The 22,805-nt window shown below is 48.5% G+C and overlaps 1 protein-coding gene and 1 long non-coding RNA gene across 11 annotated transcripts in view; one reads left to right on the forward strand and one right to left on the reverse strand.

The window, feature by feature from the left end:
• The window catches only part of LIMS2 (LIM zinc finger domain containing 2), a 41,217-nt gene extending 23,792 nt beyond the window's left edge, over positions 1-17,425 (reverse strand). For 4 of the 8 annotated variants that reach the window (XM_073807840.1, XM_033860313.2, XM_033860309.2 and 1 more), the window contains exon 1: positions 11,484-11,619. In XM_073807840.1, coding sequence (XP_073663941.1) covers positions 11,484-11,494 — 11 coding nt within the window. In that variant the 5' untranslated portion in view covers positions 11,495-11,619. Of the gene's footprint in view, positions 1-11,483; positions 11,620-12,883; positions 13,014-13,285; positions 13,412-16,656; positions 16,790-17,202 lie in introns of those variants that run through there. The other 4 variants (XM_073807841.1, XM_073807842.1, XM_073807843.1 and 1 more) reach the window with 4 other exon arrangements.
• LOC141279211 (uncharacterized) lies at positions 9,717-12,890 on the forward strand. 3 transcript variants are annotated; one of them, XR_012333179.1, is made up of 4 exons: positions 9,717-10,106; positions 10,311-10,881; positions 11,076-11,687; positions 12,168-12,890. It is a non-coding gene; the product is annotated as an uncharacterized lncRNA (long non-coding RNA). The 3 variants fall into 3 exon arrangements; XR_012333177.1 differs by having other exon boundaries at positions 10,311-10,384; positions 10,738-11,687; XR_012333178.1 differs by having other exon boundaries at positions 9,717-10,881.
• Positions 17,426-22,805: the final 5,380 nt, after the last annotated feature.

The raw sequence follows: 22,805 nt of genomic DNA on the forward strand, positions 1-22,805 counted from the left end.
AGCATCACCTCTTTCAGAACTCTGTAAATTAACCAAAGACTTACAGTAACCCAGAGAGCAAGAAAAACTGCTGAGAAGACATACAGATGACCAACAGGTACGTGAAAATATGCTCAACGTCACTAATCATCAGGGAAATGCAAGTCAAAACCTCAAGGAGATATCACACCTGTCAGAAAGGCTATTATCGAAGGGCTTCCCTGGTGGCGCAGTGCTTGAGAGTCCGCCTGCCGGTGCAGGGGACACGGTTCGTGCCCTGGTCCGGGAAGATCCCACATGCCGCGGAGCGGCTGGGCCCGTGAGCCATGGCCGCTGAGCCTGCGCGTCCGGAGCCTGTGCTCCTCAACGGGAGAGGCCACAACAGTGAGAGGCCCGCGTACCGCAAAAAAAAAAAAGGCTATTATCAAAAAGACAAGAAATAACAAGTGTTGGTGAGGGTGTGGAGAAAAGGGAACCCTCTTGCACTGTTGTGGGAATGTAAATTGGTGCAACCACCATGAAAAACAGTATGGAGGTTCCTCAAAAAATTAAAAATAGAACTACCATATGATCCAGCAATTCCACTTCTGGGTATTTATCTGAAGAAAACAAAAACACTAATTTGAAAAGATATACACACCTCTATGTTCATTGCAGCATTATTTACAATAGCCAAAATATGGAAACAACCTAAGTGTCCATCAATGGATGAATGGATAAAGAAGCTGTGGTATATAAATGCAGTGGAATACTATGCAGCCATAAAAAAGAATGAAATCTTGCCATTCGAGAAAATATGGATGAAACTTGAGGCTATTGCGCTAAGTGAAATAAGTCAGACAGAGAAAGACACATACTGTGTGGTCACATTTATACTTGGAATTTTAAAAACAAAACAAAACAAAAAGCCCAGGTCAGATACAGAGAACAGATTGATGGTTGCCAGAGGTGGGGGTGCGGCGGATGGGTGAAATGGGTGAAGGGGGTCAAAGGATACAAACTTCTTTTTATAAGACAAATAAATCATGGGGATGTAACGTACAGCATGGTGACTATATACTGTATTTCATATTTGAAAGTTGCTAAGAGAATAAATCTAAAAAGTCCTCATCACAAGGAAAAAAATTTTTTATAACTATGGTGTCTAGTTAACTAGATGTTAACTAGACTTATTGTGGTGATCATTTCTCAATATATACAAATATCAAATCATTATGTTGTACAGCTAAAACGAACATAATGTTGTATGTCAATTATACCTCAATAACAATAGATCAATTAAAAAAATAACCAGCTGGGAGGGGGTTATAAAAGCTGAATCTTGGTAAGAACACCTCTTTGGTGTTTTCATTTACCCTAGTCCTTAATCCCCACTTCCTAACTCCATAGCTGCCTGGAAAAGTAACTGGCTGCATTCCCAGTAATGAGGGAGCAGAACAGGGTGGAAACTCTGTCAAAGCTTCATTCCCAAAGGAGAAAGACCTGGTCTTCCCTGGAAGATCCCACTTGAAAGGCTGGTTTTTATGTGACCTCACTCACACTTACCCAGTGCTCAGAGCCTCTCCTGGGGTGAGTTTTTCAAATGTGTTACTATCACAGCTACCTATGTATTACTATCATAGCTGCCGTTGTCACAGGCAAAGGGGACAGTTGGGAATAAGATGTCCTTAGGGGCTTCAAAAAGAACCGACATATTCCTGGGAATCTAGAAGGCCATGCGAATGCCCAGGGCTATGTGCATGCTCAGGAAAGTCCTTAGAAGGTCCTAAGCTCTCACTTCTGATGGACCTTTTGGGCTCTGTACAATCAGGAAGTGAAGACTAAGGCGGAGTTGTAAAATGCCTGGTTGGATGTTGAAACTGTGCCCCAACATACACTCAGAGCCTTCAGTAAAGGCTGGGAGACTTACTGGTTTCAGACATTCAAGAAAATCTCTGTCCAATCATTAGCTGACTACTAAACTAACCAGGCAGAGACTTCAGTGGCCACAAATGACAGAGATGCAGACTTTACAGAATCTGTTCAGAAAACTCACTAAACAAACAATAAGCAGCAACAACAAACCCTGGGGAGTAGGGAGAATCTGGTTTCCAGAGCTGCCACGTTATTTTATTTGAAAAGTCCTGTTCTCAGCAAAAATTATGATACATGCAAAGAAACAACAAAAAAAATGACCTAGACACATTAAAAAGAGAGCAATCAACAGAAACTGTCCCTGAGGAAGCCCAGATGTTAGACTTACTAGACAGACCTCAAATCATCTGATACAAACACGTTCAAAGAACTAAAGGAAGCCAGATCTAAAAAACTAAAGAAAAGTATGAAAATCTCTCACCAAATGGAGAATATCAATAAAGAGAGAGAAATTATAAAATGGGACCAAAAACAAATCCTAGAGTTGAAAAGAAATACTAAAGAGAGTCCTTCAGGATGAAATGAAAGGACACTAGACAATAATTCAAATCCACATGAAGAAATTAAGAGCAGGGACTTCCCTGGTGGTGCAGTGGCAGTTAGGAATCCACCTGCCAGCATGGTGGGGACACAAATTCAATCCCTCATCCGGGAAGATCCCACATGCCTTGGAGCAACTAACCCTGTCCTCCACAACAACTGAGCCTGTGCTCTAGAGCCTGTGAGCCACAAATACTGAGCCCGTGGGCCACAACTACTGAAGCCTGCGAGCCTAGAGCCCGTGCTCCACAACAAGAGAAGCTACTGCAATGAGAAGCCTGAGCACTGCAACGAAGAGTAGCCCCTGCTCACCGCAACTAGAGAAAGCCCACACAGAGCAACGAAGACCGAATGCAGGAAAAAATAAATAGGGAAAAAAGAGAAGAACCTGTTAGATTATTTAAAAACAAAAAAGAAATTAAGAGCAGTAAAGGTAACCATAGATAAATATAAAAGACAGTATAAATGTATTTTTTGTTTGTAAACCTTTTTTCCCATCTGGTTTAAAGATGACTGCATAATGAAATAATTTAACACAAAAGAAGGCAATGGTGTAGGAATTAAGAAACAAAAAAGATGTAAGACAAATAGAAAAAAATAGGAAAGTGGCAGATGTAAACCCCAGTTATCAGTAATTACATTACATATAAATGGATTAAACTTTCCAATTAAAAGTTTTTTGAACTTTTTTAAATGGATATTTTAAATGTGATCCAACTATATGCTTTCTACAAGAGGTTCACTTTAGATTCAAAAACACAAAAAGCTGAAAATAAAAGAATGGAAAAGATATACCATTCAAACAGCAAACAAAAGAGAACTGGAGTGGCTATACTATCAGACAAAATAGACTTCAAGGCAAAAATTGTTACAAGAGCAAAGAAGGAGATTTTATGATGATAAAAGAGTTAATCCATAAAGAAGAAATAACAAGTATAAACATATGCACCTAACAACAAAGCCCCAAAATACCTGAAGCAAAAATTGACAGAACTGAGAGAAAAATAGATAATTTAAAAATAATAGCTAGAGACTTCAATACTCCACTGTCAATAATGGATAGACCATTATATAGAAGCTAAGCAAGGATATAGAAAACATAAACAACACTATAAGCCAACTAGGCCTAAAAGACATCTATAGAACACTCCACCCAACAATAGCAGAATATACATTCTTCTTAAGGACACATGGAACATTCTCCAGGACAGACCATATATTAGGACATAAAACAAGCCTCAGGGCTTCCCTGGTGGTGCAGTGGTTGAGAGTCCGCCTGCTGATGCAGGGGACACGGGTTCGTGCCCCGGTCCGGGAAGATCCCACATGCCGCAGAACGGCTGGGCCCATGAGCCGTGGCCGCTGAACCTGTGCATCCGGAGCCTGTGCTCTACAATGGGAGAGGCCACAACAGTGAGAGGCCCACGTACCGCAAAAAAAAAAAAAAAAAAAGCCTCAATAAATTTAAAATGATTGAGATCATAAGAAGCATATTCTCAGGCCACAGCAGAATAAAATTAAAATCAAACATAAAAGGAAAGTTAGTAAATTCACAAGTATATGGAAATTAAACAACATACTCCTAAAGAACCAATGAACCAAAGAAGAAAACACAAGGGAATTTAGGAAATACTTTGGAATGAATGAAATGGAAACACAACAGACCAAAATTTATTGGCTGAAGCTCAAGTGGTGCTCAATTTATAACCGTAAATATCTACAGTAAAAAAATCTCAATCAATAAGTTAACCTCCCATTTTAAGGAACTACAAACAGATTAGTAAACTAAACTCAAAGTAAGCAAATGGAGGAAATAATAAGGATTAGAGCAGAAATAAATCAGATAGAAACTAGAAAAAATAGAGAAAATCTATGAAACCAAAAGTTGGTTCATTGGTAAGATCATCAAAACTTAACAAATCTTTATCTAGTCTGACCAAGAAAAAAAGAGAACATTCAAATGACTAAAATTCAGAATGAAACAAGGGACTGAACTCAGAGAAATTTAAAGGATTGTAAGGAAATACTATGCACAATCATATGCCAACAAATTAAATAACCTAGTTGAAATGGACAAATTCCTAGAAAGACATAAATTACCCAAACTGACTCAAGAAGAAACAGAAAATCCAAATAGACCAGTAACAAGTACAGGGGATAGGTTAGTAATTAAAAAAAAAAGAAAAAGAAACTTCCCACAAAGAGGACCCCAGGACCAGATGGTTTTATTAGCGAATTTTATCAAATGTTTAAGTAGAATTAACACCAGTCCTTCACAAAAATCTTCCCAAAAATCAACCAAGAGGGAACACCCTAACTCAGTGAGGCCAGTATTGCCCTAATACCAACACCAGACAATGACATCACAAGAAAACTACAGATCGATATCCCTTATGAATACAGATGTCCTCAACAAAACTGAATCTAGAAGCCTATAACAAGTATTATACAACATGACCAAATGGGATTTATCTCAGGAAGATAAGGTTGTTTTAACATTAAAAAATTGATACAATACATCATATCAGTAGAATAAAGGGAAAACACCACATGATCATCTCAGTGAATGCAGAAAACACACTTGACAAAATCCAACACCTTTCATGATTAAAACAAAACAAAACAAAACAAAACTCAAGGATCTAGGAATAGAAGGGAATTTCTTCAAACTGCAAAAAAACCACAGCTAACATCATACTTAATTGTAAAAGACTGAAAGGTTTCCCTCTAAGGTCAAGAACAAGACAAGATATCCAGCCTTCTCATTTATTTTCAACATTGCACTGGAGGTTCTAGCAAAGACAACTAGGCAGGAAAAGAAAATGAAAGGCATCCAGATTGGAAAGAAGGAGTAAAACTATCTCTAATTGTGCATCACATTTTCTTATATATAGAAAACCCTAAAGAACTCCCCCCGGACACACACACACACACACATACACACACACACACACACACACACACCTATCACAGCTAGTAAATTAATTCAGCAAGGTTGCAGGATAAAAAACAATATACAAAAAGTCACTAGCAATGAGCAATCTGAATATAAAATTAATAAAACAATTCCATTTTTAATAGCATCAAAAAGAAAAAATACGGGGCTTCCCTGGTGGCACAGTTGTTAAGAATCTGCCTGCCAATGCAGGGGACACAGGTTCCAGCCCTGGGCCAGGAAGATCCCACATGCGTGGAACAACTAAGCCCATGCACCACAACTACTGAGCCTGTGCTCTAGAGCCCGCAAACCACAACTACTGAAGCCTGTGTGCCTAGAGCCCATGCTCTGCAACAAGAGAAGCCACCACAATGAGAAGCCCATGCACTGCAACGAAGAGTAGCCCCCGCTTGCTGCACCTGTGCGCAGTAACGAAGGCCCAACGCAGCCATAAATAAATAAATAAATAAATAAGAAAAAATACTTAGAAATAAATTTAACCAAAGAAGTGTAAGCCTTATACACTGATAACTATGCAACATTGTTGAAAGAAATAAAAGAAGACCTAAATAAATGGAAAGGCATCCCATGTTCATAGATTAGAAAACCTAACATTGTTAAGATAGCAATACCTTCCCCCCCAAATGACCTATGGATTCAACACAATCCGTATCAAAATTCCAACTGCCTTTTTTACAGAAATGGGCAAACTAATCCTAAAATTCATATGGAAATAAATGCAAGGGACTCAGAATAGTTGTTCAAAACAACTTGAAAAAGAACAAAGTCAGAGGACTCACATTTCCCAATTTCATAACTTACTACAGAGTTACAGTAATCAAAACAGTATGGTACTGGCATAAGGATAAGCACGTACATCAGTGGAATCGGATTGAGAATTCAGAAATAATCCCATACATCCAGGGTCAATTGATTTTTGACAAGCCTGCCAAGACAATTCATTGAGGAAAGAATAGTCTTGTCAACAAATGATGCTAGACCCACTTAATAACCACATGAAAAAGAATGATTTTAAACCTCTACTTCAGGTCATATATACAAACTGACTCATAAAAAATAAATAAAAACTGACTCATAATGGATTGAAAACTGAAATATTAGAGTTAACACTAAAGAACTCCTAGAAAAAAACATAGGTATAAATCTCCATTGATTAGGTAACAGTTTCCTAGATATGAAACCAAAAACTCAAGCCATCAAAAATAAATAGGTAAATAGGACTTCATCAAAATTTAAACTTTTGTGCATTGAAGGACACTATCAGGCAAGTTAAAAGGCAATCCACAGCAGAAAGTATTTGCAAATCACATATCTGACGAGTGTCTAATATCCAGAATACAAAAAGAACTCTTACAACCCAACAATAAAAAGAATCCAATTTTAAAATGGGTACAGAATTTGAGTAGACATTTCTCAAAGAAGATATACAAGTGGCCAATAAGCACCTGAAAAAGTGTCCAACATCACAAGTCACTAGGGAAATAAAAGTCAAAACTATAATGTGATACCACTTTACACCTACTGATGCGGATAATGATGTATTAATTAGGACGTGGAGAACTGGAACCCTCACACGTTCCTGGTGGGAATGTAAAAATTGTGCTATTACTTGGAAAACAGCTTGGCAATTCCTCAAAAAATTTAACACAGAGTTACTATGTGACTCAGCAATTCTACTCCTAGGTGTTTGCTCCAGAAAGTAGAAAATATATATAGGGATGTTCACAGCAGCATTATTCATAAGAGCCAAAACTGGAAACAATTCAAATGTCCACCACAGGTGAACATATAGACAAAACGTGGTATATCCATAGAAGGGAATATTTGGCTAAAAAATGGAACAAAGTACTGATTCATATGACAACATAAATGAACCTTGAAAACATGATGCTAAATGAAAGAAGCCAGGCAAAAAAAAAAAAAAAAAAGTGACTTAATGTACGGTTCCATCTATGTGAAACGTCCAGAACAGGCAAATCTGCAGAGACGGAAAGCAGACTAGGAATTGCCAAGGGCTGGGGGGGGGGAGGGGGGGCGGAATTGACTGCAAATGGGTTTCTTTTGGGAGTGATGAAACCGTTCTAGAATTAGTAGTGATGGTTGCATAACGTGGTGAATGTACTAAAAGCCACTGACCTGTACACTCTGAAACAGTGAATTTCATGGCATGGGATTCCTATCTCAAATGTTTAAGCAGCGCACACGTAGCGATGAATGCAACTATGTCACCTACTAGGGCAGAGACAAGGGCCAGGGCAGCCGCCAGCAAGGCATGAGATGGCGCTGCCTCTCCGGCTGGGTGGTTAGTGCCACCCCCAGGGGAGCCAGCGACACCACCACAAACAGCCTCTCCGCCAGAGTCAACCTCATTGGGGGACCGAAGACGACTCGCCCAGATCCTTTGCCTGAGATGATGAGTGGTGTATTCCAACCTTCTTGCCTCACGGGAAATTCGAGTAAATAGACATCACCAGAAATTCGGAAGATCGGAATAAACAGAGCAAGGAGCACAGTTCAGGGACCTCCCTCTGCCCCGCTCCCCACCTAGAAATGAAGCCCCCAGGAGGGTTTAAGTGAGAATCTGCGTGTGGTAGGTGGGAGCGGGGAGCAGCAGTGTCGCCGGAGAGGCGGGCCAGCCGCTGTGCAGGGAACGCCTGGTGCCTCTCCACAGCGGTGTGCCGGGGCCACCCCGGGCCAGATCACACTGCTGACTGCTCAGTTTTCAGGAATTCCGTGAACTGCTTCACATCACGTGGGTAGCTTGAAGTGAGCCCAGGTAGAGGCGTTGTTATAGCAAGGAACTGGGCACACACTACAGGTCAGGCCAGCCAGAGAGGGGAGTCTACAGTAGAAGCAGAGGAAAAGGGAGGCGGTGAGGGGCCATGGGCGGGGCCCAGCCTGGGGCTCAGGCCTCAGCTGCACATCCCGTGTCACCTGCTTCCCACTGGGCTTAAACCCTTGACTCCATCACAGCCCCATGTGCTGTCCTGAGGGCTCTGGCTGCCACCCTAGCTGCACCTCGGCAGGTTCCTCTGCTGAGGGGGTCACTGGCCGTATTCCTGAGGAGGGTGGGGAGCAGCTGGGAGCACATCGGGGTCGGGGGAGGCTGGTAGGTGTGAGGAGAGGGCTCTAGCAGCCCCACTCTGCACCGCACCGAGCGTGGGACCCAGCTGCCATCTGGCAGCCTCTGCGGATGCCGGTCATGCGGTGGGTGGGACTTGGTGGGTAGGCCAAGCCACTGAGTCACACTGCTGCGAGCACCAGGTCCCAGGCTCCCTCTGGAAGACAGCTGCTGCCAGGCCAGGTCCCTGGGTAGGGGACATAACCCAGTCGGGCTTGAAAACCGGTGACGCCAAAGGCCCCTTCAGCTGGAACAAAGATGCGGTGTTTTTAAGGTCCGGAGTCCCCAGGGCTGCAGCTGGGGCTGAGCCTCTTCCCACAGCACAGCTGCTCCCTAGGCAACCACGCCCATGTTCCAGGCCTCATTCACTCTTCTGCCCTAGCTCAGCCCTCTCCTGGGCTGCAGGCCCTCATGTCCAGTCTCAGGGTTTGCCCCTAGACTCACCACAGCTCTTCGAATGCTTCATGGCCCAAACTAGCTCTGTGTCCACTCCCACACCTGCCACCACAAACTGGGCATCCTCTTCCTGGATCCGTCCTGGGTCCAGACTCCACCCCCCAGGTCCCCTGAGTCCGTCTATTCTTCTCCAGCCCCATGGCTGCCAAGCAGAGGCTCTCCCGTTTCTTGCCTCCTGGCCAGTCTCCTTCCCCTTCTCTTCCTCAGCAGCCCCAGGCATGGGGTGACATGCCTGGTCATGCATGTCACCCCAGGTCACTTCAGTGGCTCCCCACTGCCCTCCCTCTGGTCTCATCTGCTCCAGTCCCACGGAGGGCTGGCACTTTACGCCATTGGCAGGGACAGCCCCAGAAGGTGCATGAGGTGTACAAGGACAGGGTCGTTTCCAAAGGTCAGCCTGGTCTGGGCAGCAAGGGATGATGTGCGGAGAACCAGCATCCAGGTGTGAGAACTGCCCTGGCATCTCGTGGGGGCAGTGGACGTGTGGAGGGCACGGTGGCGTGAAAATGAAACTTCACAGCTTCTGGGACAGGAAAAACCTCGCCCACCCCAAAGATTGAATGTCCATTGCTCTGCCAGCCTGGCCCCTATGCCTGTGTGGGGAGGGGAGGCTAGCCAGCCCTGGCACGGACGCCACATGTGGTAGGCAATCTTCAAAGGAGGGTGGAACACTGTGCTCACAGACCACTCACAGCTTGTGAAAAACAAATGAGCACGAGAATACACCACAAGAAAAGAAGAAAGCCACCAAAATGTTCCTGAGGGCATTTCTGAGGAGTGGAACTGCTGGTGTTTCCTTTCTTTCTTCTAATGTTTCTGTTACCTTTTTTGTTTCTGGGTTTTTCCAAACTCTCTAAGATGAGCAGTTTTACTTTCACAAGGAAAAACCCGACTCAGTGTTTTCCAAGGCTCACTCTGGTCCCTGTGTCACTTGACGACCAGCATCTTTCAGGCTCAGGGAGCCCGCTGGAGCCAGGCAGCAGCTGGGGCAGGCTGGCCTCTGCTCCCCCACCCCCACCCCCCCGCCTGCCTTCCCAGCTTCTCCTGCCGGGCTGCGTCTGGCTGACCCGACGGCTCCCTCTCCCTGGAAGACCCCCGGGACTCAGGGTTGAGAGGACTCCTGCTGAGGGAACAGAGGTGCGTCAGGGTTTCTGCCTCAACGCCCACCCGGGGAATCTGGGCAGAAGCTGCTACAGAAGCGGGCACCCTGCGGCTCTGCCCTACGATCTCTTCTGCGCCTGGAGAACCACCTGCCACGCATCCCACCCCCACCCCACCACCCATCTGTCGCTGCTCCTGATTCCGTCCCTGTCCTTCTCTCTCCCTTCTTTTCCCCGGAAGCTCTGAGGGTGTGGAGCGAGGCAGCCGCAGGGGCGCCCTGCGAGGGACCGGAGGACACGAGAGCACTAGGAGGGGTGAGCGCTGGAAGCTGGCTTTGTCCACAGACTTGGGTCGGGACAGGGGGTCTGGGAAGTGGGCAGCAAATCGCATATGAAGCACAGGACTCCCCAGGTGACAGGATCCGTGCTGGTTCCTGGGGCTGCCCTAAGACTCGGGGCCACAGCCTTAATAGCGATCAATGTGCCCCTGCAGGCTGGGTGACCGCCCTGCACATCACCTAGGTTTGGGTCCCCCACCCTGTCCCGAGTGGCCGCTCCCCACTCCTGGGCACTGCCTCTCCAAGCCCCTTTCCCCAGCAAAGCCACAGGGTGCCCTCCACCCTTCTGCCGAAGTCAAGGGGTGGTGAAGAAGAGCATCCTCCTCCCAGGGATTGGCTGGAAGGGGGCGCCCGGACCTCAGAGACCAGCCCCTCCCACCCAGCCGTGAGTCACGCACTTGTATCCAGCCACGTTCCAGAAAGGGCCGCAGAGGCCAACACTGGCCGGGAACTGGTGGACATGTGACTGGCCTGGTGAGTCACTCGGGCTCTGTGGCCTCAGTCACCCCATCTGTGCAATGGCCACAAGGGGTATGAGAGCAGAACCTGGGCCAGGCCTGGAGGAGTTTCCTGCCCCCAGCCTATCCCCGCGCAGCCTATGTTTGCGGGCAGTTCTGGCCAGGCCCCCAAACAGACCTTTTACCATTTTTACCATTCCTGGCTTACAGAAGGCTCCAGAGGTGAAGCCTCACAGGATCACACAGGGAAGCTGGTAGAAGCCGACAGCCTGGGTTTTGACGCCTTGCCCTTTAGTTGGTTGTGACCTTGAGCAAGTTCCCGCCCCTCTGAGCCCTGAGCCCCGGTTCTCCGGAGGGGGCGGGGCTCACGGCCCCGTCGTGCGGGGCAGGCGGTTCGGGGGACGGAACGGGCCCTTCACCTGTCGCTGTCAGGGGCCGGCGGGAGGGCGGGACGCGCGGGGCAGGGGCCGCTGACCTGACCGGCGCTGCCGCCCGGGAGCGGCCGAGGTGGAGGGGACGCGCGAGGCCGGCGTGCGGGAAGGGCTCCGGGCGTGCGGGGGGTCCTGTCGCGCAGCCCCTCTCCCTGGCCAGCGGCGCCCTCCGCCCGGGGGCAGTTACCTTCCCGTCATGGTGGCCGAGCGCGCCGAACCGGGACCGCCTCGGGACCCGCAGAGCCTCCGCCGCCGCCGCCGCCGCCCGCCGAGCGCCCTCCCGCAGGTCCGCGCGGAGCGAGGAGACGCCCAAAAAAGGCCGGGAGCCGCTCCGCCCGCCGCCCAGCCCAGCCCAGCCCAGCCCAGCCCGGCCCAGCCACCCGAGCAGGAGGTGGGGGCCGCGGCCGGAGAGCTGGGGGGGGGGGGGGGGGAGCCCCCCCCACGAGGTGTGGGCGGGGGCGGGCGAGGCGCTGGGAGCCCAACGCTGGAGCGCTGGGAGGGGGGGCGCCGCGCCACCCGCGCCGCCTTGTCTCGGGGGACACGCGAGCTCGGCCTGCGGCGGGCGCGGGTCACGTCCTCCCCGCCGGCTTCGCCCGCCACCTCCCGGATTCCGGGCATAGCTTTCCTTTAAAAGGGAGGGAAGTTATAATAAACGCGAACGAGCCCCCTCGCCCCGCCGGGGCGCCCCACCCGGCGCTCCCCCTCCGCTGTCGCGGGCCGCCCTGGAACGCGAACACACGCAGGGGGTGGGAGGACGGTGGAGAGAGCGGCGCTGCTGAGACCACCTCCCTCCCCGCTGGCCCCCAAGCCCGGAGTGCCCGCTGCGGCCCCGGGCAGGAAAGGGGGTCACGTTCGCGCTTTAATTCCGCAGACGGATGTTTCTGGGCACCGACTCCCTCCCGGGGCACTGGGGACTCCCAGTCCACGCAGTCTCGCCTCCAGGGAGGTCAAGGTCGAGGGGCGCCCCTCGGAGTAAGGAGCCAGGTTCTGCATACTTAGATGCCAGGCCAGGAGATTACCTAGTGCCCTCCCCAGGAAATTACCATCTCATCCAAGTCTGTGAGCAGCCCCCTAACCCAGCAGAAGGTACTTTGTAAAGACAGACCAAACGCCGAAGTTGGGGAGGAGGGCCAGGTACTACTCCTCCTGCCTGTGATGAAGCGCTCGCTATTGGTAAGCTGAAGAGCCATTAAAGTGACCTGGCGATATAAAACCATTTAGGGAATCTATTCTGAGAAAAGTATTAAACAAACAAACAAAACAAAAACCTCACTCTGCCTAAAGGCAGATATTTCTAGCGGGGCTGTGGAGTGTAGCTCATAATTGGAGACGGCCCAAATGACACCGTCGGGGGGCGGGGGGAGGAGGCCCAAATGACACCGTCGGGGGGCGTGGGGGGGGTGGGCGGGCAGAACTGAGCAGCCTGGTCTATTAACCCGACTGAACGTCGCGCATTACTTCTTGGCAACAAAGACTGTCTAGAAATGGCCATGCAAAATAGCAACCTATGAATAAACGGGAATTCAGAAAGACGAATTGATACTACCATGCAGCCTTATATCTACAGAATAAGCTTGGAAAAGGCACCTGTTCCTAAGTAGCTGATATCTTGAAACTAGTGTGGTTTGCAGTTGTTCTTTTTGCGAACGTGTCTTAGCTGATTCACTGTAATTTGATGGTTAAGTGTAAAACGTGGATGATTTCTTGGGTCGTCTGCCTGTTGAGAGACAAATGCTTTCCATAACTGCGAACACAGAGAAGCAAGTGTGCTGGGGGCTGTGCACCAGAAATGGACTGGATGCTTAAGCAAATACTGGGGTCCTGTGGGAACCAAAGGGGATGAAAAGTAGACGGCAAAACACCAAAGGGACCTGCTGCCTACCTGTAGGGGATCCCATGCCTGCCCTCCAGCCTTCCAGCCTCCCTTTGTACTGTTGCTGAGCAGGAGACTATCTGCCTGTGGCCAAACCAGAGCCCTCTGCTGCTCACCCATCATCCGGAGTGCCTCTTCCCTGTGCCAGGGGCAAACTCAGCTGGGTGACGACTGTGGCACCGTTCAGCCCCACTGGAGACGTGGAGCCTCCAGGAGTCATGGGCCAGCCTCCTACAGTGCACCTACAGGTCAGATTTGCAAGAAAGAGCAGGCAGTTGCCTGGCAGTGGTTATTCAGATGTTCACTCACTCATCACCCCTTCATTCAAGACTGTTCATGGTATATCAGCACCAGGGGTACAGCTGTGAACAAGAGGACCTGGGCCAAGCTCTCACTGAGTTTAGCTGGGGGTGGGGAGAGACTGTAAACAAATAAACATGATTTTAGACAGGGACAAGTGCTGCAAAGAAAAGGCAGTGTGCGGGGCTGCTTTAGAGTGGAGGGGCGAGTGGAGGGGCGAGTGGAGGTGACGCTTGAATGAGGAAAGGAGTTGGCGGAAAAAACAGCAAGTGCTGGTTTTTTTTGTTTGTTTTTGCTTTTGTTTTTTGCTGCCCTGAGGTCAGAAAGAAGGTGGTCTGGAGAGCGGGAGGGCGGGGCATGGGGAATAAGGGAGAGGGTAGGGCCAGAGTGCAGGGGCGGAGTCTAAGCAAGGACGGACAAAACACTGACACCGGGCTTCCCTGGTGGCGCAGTGGTTGAGAGTCCGCCTGCCAATGCAGGGGACGCGGGTTCGTGCCCCGGTCCGGGAAGGTCCCACATGCCGCGGAGCAGCTGGGCCCGTGAGCCATGGTCGCTGAGCCTGCGCGTCCGGAGCCTGTGCTCCGCAACAGGAAGGAGAGACCACAACAGTGAGAGGCCTGCGTACCGGGAAAATAAATAAATAAATAAATAAATAAATAAAAAACACTGACACCAACATGGATGAAATCTCCACACATGACTCTGAGTGAAAGAAGCCTTACGCAGAAGAGCTCCTGCTCCATTTATATCAAGCTCTACAGCAGAAAAACTAGCCAGTGGTGGAAAAAAGTCAGGATGGTGGCTGCCTCAGGGTGTGCGTGGGGGGCAAGGGTTGGCTGGAAAAGGACATGAAGAAACTTTTGGGGGTGATGATAATGTTCTATATCTTAATAGGGGCTTGGGTCACACAAGTGTATGCTTTTGTCAAAAATCATGAAATGTACAGTTAAGATTTGTGCATTTAATCTTGAGAAAGAAAAACAGAGCTGGAGGAATCAGGCTCCCTGACTTCAGACTATACTGCAAAGCTACAGTAATCAAGACAGTATGTTACTGGCACAAAAACAGAAATATAGAGCAATGGAACAGGATAGTAAGCCCAGAGATAAACCCACGCACATATGGTCACCTTATCTTTGATAAAGGAGGCAAGAATATACAGTGGAGAAAGGACAGCCTCTTCAATAAGTGGTGCTGGGAAAACTGGACAGCTACATGTAAAAGAGTGAAATTAGAACACTCCCTAACACCATAGACAAAAATAAACTCAAAATGGAGTAAAGACCTAAATGTAAGGCCAGACACTATCAAACTCTTAGAGGAAAACATAGGCAGAACACTCTGTGACATAAATCACAGCAAGATCCTTTTTGACCCACCTCCTAGAGAAATGGAAATAAAAACAAAAATAAACAAATGGGACCTAATGAAACTTAAAAGCTTTTGCACAGCAAAGGAAACCATAAACACATGGTTGCACATCCCAGGGAAGGTAGTGGGGGAGTGGGCACTGTGAACCTGGAGCTCAGAGAGGTCCCATCTCTGCAAAGATGTGGAAGGTTTGGTGCAGATGGAGTTTCAACCCTGGGGCTCATGAGGTCACTGAAGGTGTCTGTGCTGAGCCAGGAGCCCTCCAAGGGTGAGAGGTCAGGGGACCAGGGAGTGAGGAGGAGAGGGGTGAGGTATCACAGAAGCCTGGAGGGTATGACTGCTCCCATGTGCAAGCTGCTCTGGTTGCAGGACAGGGAGGGACCTGGGTTTGGTGTCAAGAGCAGGCCCGTGCGTGTGAGGGGACCTGAGTCCAGCTGGAGGGGTGCGGTGGGACCCTGCAGCGTCCCACTCCTAGGAGCACTCCTCACTGTGGCCATGCAGACGGTGCTCCCCTGCAGTGGGACATGCAGCACCCTAGGGGGAGAATGGAGGTGACAGAGAACGTTATAACTGCTTGGAGAAATCCTGCTCTAGGGGAGCAGAGACGTGGGAGGGAGGGAGGGGGAAAGGGTGCAGTTCGGAGGCTGGGGTTTGACAGGGAGGGAGCCCCTGATGACACTCAGAAGTGAGGCGTGAATCACCCACTTAATGTGATGATTCAGAGCATGACAGATGAGGCTTTGAGACAGGCAAGGCTGAGCCACAAAGCAAGCAGTGGAGCGACACGGGAGCTGTCCTAGAAGGGAGGCGTGGGGTCCCCCCCGGGCGCAGGCTCCACACCTTCTGGGCATCTGTGAGCACCCCCTTCCCAGGGGTTTCCCTGGCTGCCCCGCCCATCCACCCTCTCACTCCCCACTCCAGCCCAGCTCCACACCTGAGCTAGCCCTGTGCCCAGGGGTCCCATGGTGGGGGGCTGGGGGTCATGGGGGCCAAAGGAGGGGTTGGGCCTCCCTCAACCAGCATGGCCTCATCAGTAGGCTGAGGCGAGTGGGAACTGGGGGTCTCCAGGTGCCTCGAGTGGCCTCTCGAGAGCCAGGGCCCTTCCCCCATGTGGCAATGGGACGGAGAAGGAGGTCTCAGGGTCTCTCCTGCCATGGGCCTTCCCAGCAGGCAGGACGGGTGTCACGGCCCATGTGATGTGAGGGCCCCAGGGGTCTCTCGCCCTGCGTCTGGTCTGGGCATTTCCCTCTCAGGGTGTTGGGGGTGGTCAAGCACTGGTCCTCGTAGGGGAGGAATACATAACTCAAATTAGCCAGCTCTTTCGAGGGTAAAGTTTGTTCCAGAAGTGGCCTGCGAGAATCCCTGGGGAGGGCCAGGGAAGCACCTGGACTGTTCCAGCCGGAGCCTCTCCCCAGCCCAGGCTTCCCAGACTGAGACATGAACAGCGGGCAGCACACCCACAGACACCAGAACATTTGTCATTTTGACAAATACATTTTTCCATTTTAAAATGTGAGCATGCCCTCAGAACATACCGTCTGACCAGCACAAAACGTCCTTACTTCTTCTTGGACCACGCAGCGCTCCATGAAATAAGCCGGTGGAATCGTAACCCACTAATTCTTGTAACACTTGTAGAACAAACAGAGAGACCCAGAGCCCTTCTTCAGGGTAAGGAGAACACAGGACCCTTCTTCAGAGTCTGGTTTACTCAGGGGTGTTTTTGAGCCAAGGAGCTTCACCACTCATGGCTCGGCGGCCTTTCCAGAGGCTGCCTGCCTTGCACTTGGAAGAGAAAAATGCATGTCACTCTTACCTTGGCTCTGGGGCGGACTTGACTCCCGAGTTTGGAACAAGAGTGGCCGGAGAACAGCCCCCAGCAGGCGTTCAGCAATGCCACATTTTTGCACTTCAAACATCATGGCCTCCGTCACCCGACAAGAAACCACCTGTGCACGGTGACCACAGAGTTCTTCACCTGCAGGGTCCCCAGCCTCTCCCTGCTTCTAAAAGCACCTTTCTTCCCTGCGCCGAGGTCTGTTTCACTTTCCCTTTTCCACGAGGACGACCAACCGCCAACCTCCCCATGGGAGCATCTCCATCCCGTGTGCAGAATAAAGACCGGCTGTGCCCACGCCCACCCGCAGCCTGTCCATCCGTGGCCTGCCCAGCAGGAGGCCCAGCATCTGGCCAAGGTAAGCCGGGCATTCCCCCCCAGGGCTGGTCCCTTTCCTCCCTTAGCGACATTAGCGTGACCACTTAGAAGGCATCAAGGGAATGGCAGGGAGAACCAGGAACAGGGCCCCACGCACATCTCCAGAGCAAAAAGCACCACTCGCTGGGCACCACGCAGCGTCTCTACCTCAGAGGGCTGAGTCGCCACCCGGCCTCGTCCTGCTGCTTCCATCGCCGAGCACCGCCCGCCACTTCTCTGGGGAAGAGCAGCTGCCTGGCCCTCCTGGCGTGGCCACGTGGAGAAGGCCTGGGCAGCCCCTGGGAGTGTCCAGTCACCACGGGGTACCCAGGCATTTCAGCCCCATCTCTCCCTGGACAGGAGGCTGGGCTGGAGCTGGCGCTGGGGCAGGAGGCCCTTCTGGGATGGGGAGAAGATGGAGGAAGCCGAGGAAGGAAGGGCCGGCCTCCCTGGGGAGGTGCCTGCTGGGCGGGCCATTGAAAGCCTATTCCCTGCCGGCCGGGAGCCAGGGCTGCAGAACAAATGGAGCGACAGCTGTCCTCTGAATTCAGAGGGGCCGGCAGAGGCGCAGCCGCCCCTGCTAAACTGAGCGTTCACTAAACTGGCTTCATGAGCCCCTGGGAAACCTGATGCTTAGAACAGGTACGCAGGCCAAAGCCACCCCGCGACAAGGGCACAAGAAGAGAGAACCTGCAACCACATGGAATAACCCAAGACCGCATACTAAGACACCTCCCTGCCAGTTACTGTTTCCCCGAGAAGGAAAGTCTCAAGATGATTCATGTCAAATCAGTTATAATCTTCTGCTATAAAACTTTCATTGTATTGGGAAATGCCCAGAAGTAGAAAGAAAGTAGAAAGAAGAAAAATTGAGTCGCACCGTCCAAGATGGGTGCTGACGACACCTTTGTTCCAGTCTCACTTGGGCAGAGTTATTTGGTGATCTGCTTGCAGAGTTATCTTGTGCTCCTTTTGTGTTTGCAATTCCATGCTCTGTTTCTTCACGGCAGATGGCCACACTAATGGGCACTGAGCAGGGCAGCCCCAGTCGTCCAGCTCTGGGCATCAGTCACACTGCGGAGTACCTAAATGCTGCTCCGGGATCTCCCTGGATTTGCGCTGCCGGCTAGGGGTGGGCCAGCATGCGTGTGCACCGCTCTCATGAGGATGACTGGTCTTCATTTCTCAATCAAACGTTACACCCCTCGAGGTTGGAACTGTTGAACTTTCACACAACATAGCACCCAAGAGGGCCAGCTAGATCTAGAGCAGGCGCTCAGCCGTTTGCTGGAACCGGTGATGTTATACTGTGTTGACATGTTGTTTAAAGTGACTTGCCATCATGCTGTAAATATGCTAGACGCCACAATGTAAACTCTCCCAGAACAGACTCCTGCCCTGTTCACTGCTCTACCCCCGGGACCAAGGACAGGGCTCTCTCTACTCAGAGAAGCTGCTCAGTAAATATTTGTTAAATGAACATTGTTTTAAACATTCTTGGTCAGTTTTATACACGTATGATGAGCTGCCTAATTGTAGAGTACATATCATACTCCTGTTGCTGAAAGAATCTCAAATATCATTTTACTCAACACATCAGTTCCTGAACTGAATTTGTAGAACTGAAAGAGTTTACACCCAAGGGAATCTATCATTCGAGGAAATCTTGATGGAAAGTATTCTTTGAAAAATGGAATCTGTTTGGAAATGCAATTAATGCTCAAAGTCATCTTACACATGCCGGACTTTCATAGCTGTTCACTAGTCTGAGATTTGCCCCGGGAGAAGCCGGTCTGGGAACACCCCCAGCCCCGCCAAGGCACAGTAACTTTGACCAGCACTGATGCTACCCCATTAACTGACCAGCTACAGGGAGGCCCAAGGCCTCTGACCGGTGCCGCCCAGAGAAGCTGTAATTCCACCCGCGTGTCTGTCGATTAGGACCGAGTCCGTAAGGGTGGGGTCCAAGCACGAGCGCAAAGCAGAAATCAGCTGCACATCTTTTCCCCTGGGGCCACCCCCAGAGTTGTCTACGTGAAGACACTTGGAGCCCAAGGATTCTGCTGGGCAAGAAGGGTGCAGACACCTGGGACAAAAAGGGGCTGGGCCGGCATCTAATGGTTACGCTGAGGCTTAGAAACACTGTATCAGGTGGAAAAACCCACGCTCTGAAGGGCAGTGTGGCACCGTGGTTTGAAGAGTATAGACCATAGAGTCAGGCTACGTGGGTTCAGATACTGTCTCACACTTCCTGTGTGACGGACAACTGCTTCCCTGCTCTGAGCCACAGTCTCCTCACCTGTAAAACAGGGTTGATAACAGTAATCCTAATAAAGATTTTGTGGGGATTAAATAAACTCATATATGTAAATGGTTCTCAAAAGTATTGAGGATACCAAAGATAGTTTGGTACCAAGGATATACCAAGGTGGAGCAAGGATACTTTTATTTATGTGGGTTATATCTATCAATATTTACCATATTAGAAATTAAAATGAAAAAATTTTAATTAGTTATCAATTCATTTAAAAATCAATAAGAATGGGGACTTCCCTGGTGGTCCAGTGGTAAAGAATCCGCCTTCCAATGCAGGGGGCGTGGGTTCAGTCCCTGGTTGGGGAACTAAGATCCCACATGCCCCGGGGCAACTAAGCCCGCGCGCCGCAACTACTGAGCTCGCGCGCCTCAGTGAGAGAGCCCGTGTGCCGCAAACTACAGAGCCCACACACCCTGGAGCCCACGCGTCACATCTAGAGAGAGAAAACCCACACGCCACAACTAGAGAGGAGCGTGGGTGCTGCAACACAAGATCCCGCGTGCCTCAACAAAAGATCCTGCATGCTGCAACTAAGACCTGACGCAGATTTAAAAAAAAAAATTCAATAAGAACATTAGTACGTATTAACATGATACATGTTTATGAAAACTAACTATATTTTCCAAGACAAAAATTAATTACTAAGACTTCTATACCCAGCCAAGATGAAGTGGCAGGAACCAAACAAAATATGTAAAACAAGAGACAAAGTATATGAAACAATTGTTTTCAAGATACTGAACATTAGGATGGTGAACCCTAAGAGACAGAACAGACAAGTGAACAGTGATTGCCCCAGCTTACTGCCTGAAGAGCGCTCCCAGGCCCGAGCCTGGAGAAAAGGAACCCAGGCAGAGCTGAGAGAACTCCCTTAAGGAGATGCAGCAGAGAGCCCAGGGAGGCAGAGGCAGCTGGACTTCGTGGGACTGGATCCTGGGAAGGAGAAGGTTGCACAGAGAGAGAACTCCGAAGATCAGAGGGTCCGCCTCAGGTACTCAGCTGAGTGCTGACAAGCATGTGCATGTGAGAAACTACTCCCTCGGGAAAACCACTGGAAATAGTGCGAGGAAACAGTGTCTGGTACCTTCACGGGGCCAAGAATAATGCCGATTTCCACCAGCCAGATTGAGAAATCCCAGGATGGAGGAACGTAAACTACCCAAACTGAACACAGAGGGATAGACTGAAAAAAATGTAGAGAACCCCAGGGACCTGTAACACTATTACAGAATGGTAAAATGTCGACACTAGTGGACTGTGCATAGGTTATGTATATATGACTTTTTAGAGCAAGTACTAAAAAATCTATACAAAGAGTTACACCAAAAAACACTACAGATAAAGCAAAGTGGAATTCTAAAAATATGTTCAAGGGTAACATGGGGAGGCAGAATAAAAAGGAATGATACACACACAGCTTGGACATATCTCAAGAGCATTATGCTGGGTGGAAAAAAAAAAAAGCCAGTCTTAAAAGATGACCTACTATGCAATTCATATAACATCTCTGAAATAACAAAGTTATGTTATAGAGAAGGAAAACAGTTTAGTGGTTGCCAGGGGTTAGGAATGGTTGGAGAGGGGGTAAGTGTGACCCTAAAGGAGTTTTCTGATCCATTAACATGGGTTGTCTCTCCATTTATTTAGATTTTATTTAATTTCACTGAACAATGTTTTGTAGTTTCCAGTGTACAAGTCTTGCCCTACTCTAGATAGTTTATTCCCAAGTATTTTATTCTTTTGGGTGTGATTGTAAACGCACTTGCTTTCTTAATTTCCTTTTCAGATATTTCCTTGTTAGTGTATAGAAATACAATTAAAATTTGTACACTGATCTTGTATCCAATAACCCTGCTGAACTTGTTTATTAATTCTAATAGTTTCATAGGGGATTCCTTAAGTTTTTCCACATAACAGATGTCATCTGCAAATATAGTTTCACTTCTTCCCTTCCAAACTTGTTGCTTTTCATTTATTTTTCTTGCCTATTTTCCCTGGCTGGAACCTCCAGTACACTGTTGAATAGAAATCTTGTTCTTGCTGTTAGCCTGAAAGTAGAGTCTTTCACCATTAAATATATTAGCTGTGTTTTGTAGACCTCTTTTATCATGCTGAGGAGTTTCCCTGTCTTGCTTCGTTGTTATATATGTTTTATCATGAAAGGGTGTTAGATTTTGTCAAATGCTTTTCTTGTATCTATTGAAAGGATCATGTCACTTTTGTCCTGTATTCTATTAATGTGGTGTGTTACATTGTTTGATGTTCATATATTATTCCAATCTTGCATTCCTGGGATAAATCCTAGGGTAATGGTGTGTAATCCTCTGTACATGTTGCTAGATTTGGTTTGCTAGTAATCAGCTGAGGACTTTTGTGTATATTCATGAGATGTTGGTCTGTGGTTTTCTTTGTTTTGTGATGTCTTTCTCTGGTTTTGATATCAAGTACCTGATCTCATAGTATGAGTTGGGAAGTGTCCCCTCCTCTTCTATTTTTGGAAGAGTTTGTGAAGGATTGGTGTTAATTCTTTAAACGTTTGGTAGAATTCCCCTGTAAAACTTCTGGTCCTGGGTTTTCCTTTGTGGGTAGCTTTTAAATTACTAATCCAATCTCTTTGTTTGTTATGAGTCTTTTCAGATTTACTATATTTCCTTGAATTCGTTTTGGTAGTTTCTGTTTCTATGAACTTGTCCATTTCATCTAGATTATCTAATTTATTGGTATAGAACTGTTCATAGTATTCTTTTTTTTAATATTTATTTATTTGGTTGTGTGGGGACTTAGTTGTGGCAGGAGGGCTCCTTAGTTGCGGCATGTGAGCTCCTTAGCTGCAGCTCACCGGCTCCTTACTTGCAGCTCACTGGCTCTTTAGTTGTGGCACACAGGCTTCTTAGTTGTGGCATGCGAACTCTTAGTTGTGGCACGCATGTGGGATCTAGTTCCCTGATCAGCAATCGAACCCGGGCCCCCTGCATTGGGAGCATGGAGTCTTATCCACTGCACCACCAGGGAAGTCCCCCAGAGTATTCTCTCATAACCCTTTTATTTCTGTTAGCTTGATAGTGATTCCTTTCTTCTTTTTTTTTTTTTTTTAGTTGTGGCATGCATCTTTTTTTTTCTTAGTTGCAGCATATGGACTTTCTTAGTTGTGGCATGTGGACTTCTTAGTTGTGGCATGCATGTGGGATCTAGTTACCTGACCAGGGATCAAACCCAGGCCCCCTGCATTGGGAACATGGAGTCTTACCCACTGGGCCACCAGAGAAGTCTTGTGATTCCTTTGTTTCATTTCTGATTTTAGTCATTTGTGTGTGTGTGTGTGTGTGTGTGTGTGTGTGTGTGTGTGTCAGTTTAGCTAAAGGTTTATCAGTCTTGCTGATCTTTTTAAACTTTGGTTTCATTGACTTTTATTTTTCCATTCTCTATTTATTTCCACTTTGCTTTATTTTGTTTC

The sequence above is a fragment of the Tursiops truncatus genome, chromosome 7 (assembly GCF_011762595.2).
Source record: "Tursiops truncatus isolate mTurTru1 chromosome 7, mTurTru1.mat.Y, whole genome shotgun sequence".
In the NCBI taxonomy this organism is placed as follows: domain Eukaryota; kingdom Metazoa; phylum Chordata; class Mammalia; order Artiodactyla; family Delphinidae; genus Tursiops; species Tursiops truncatus.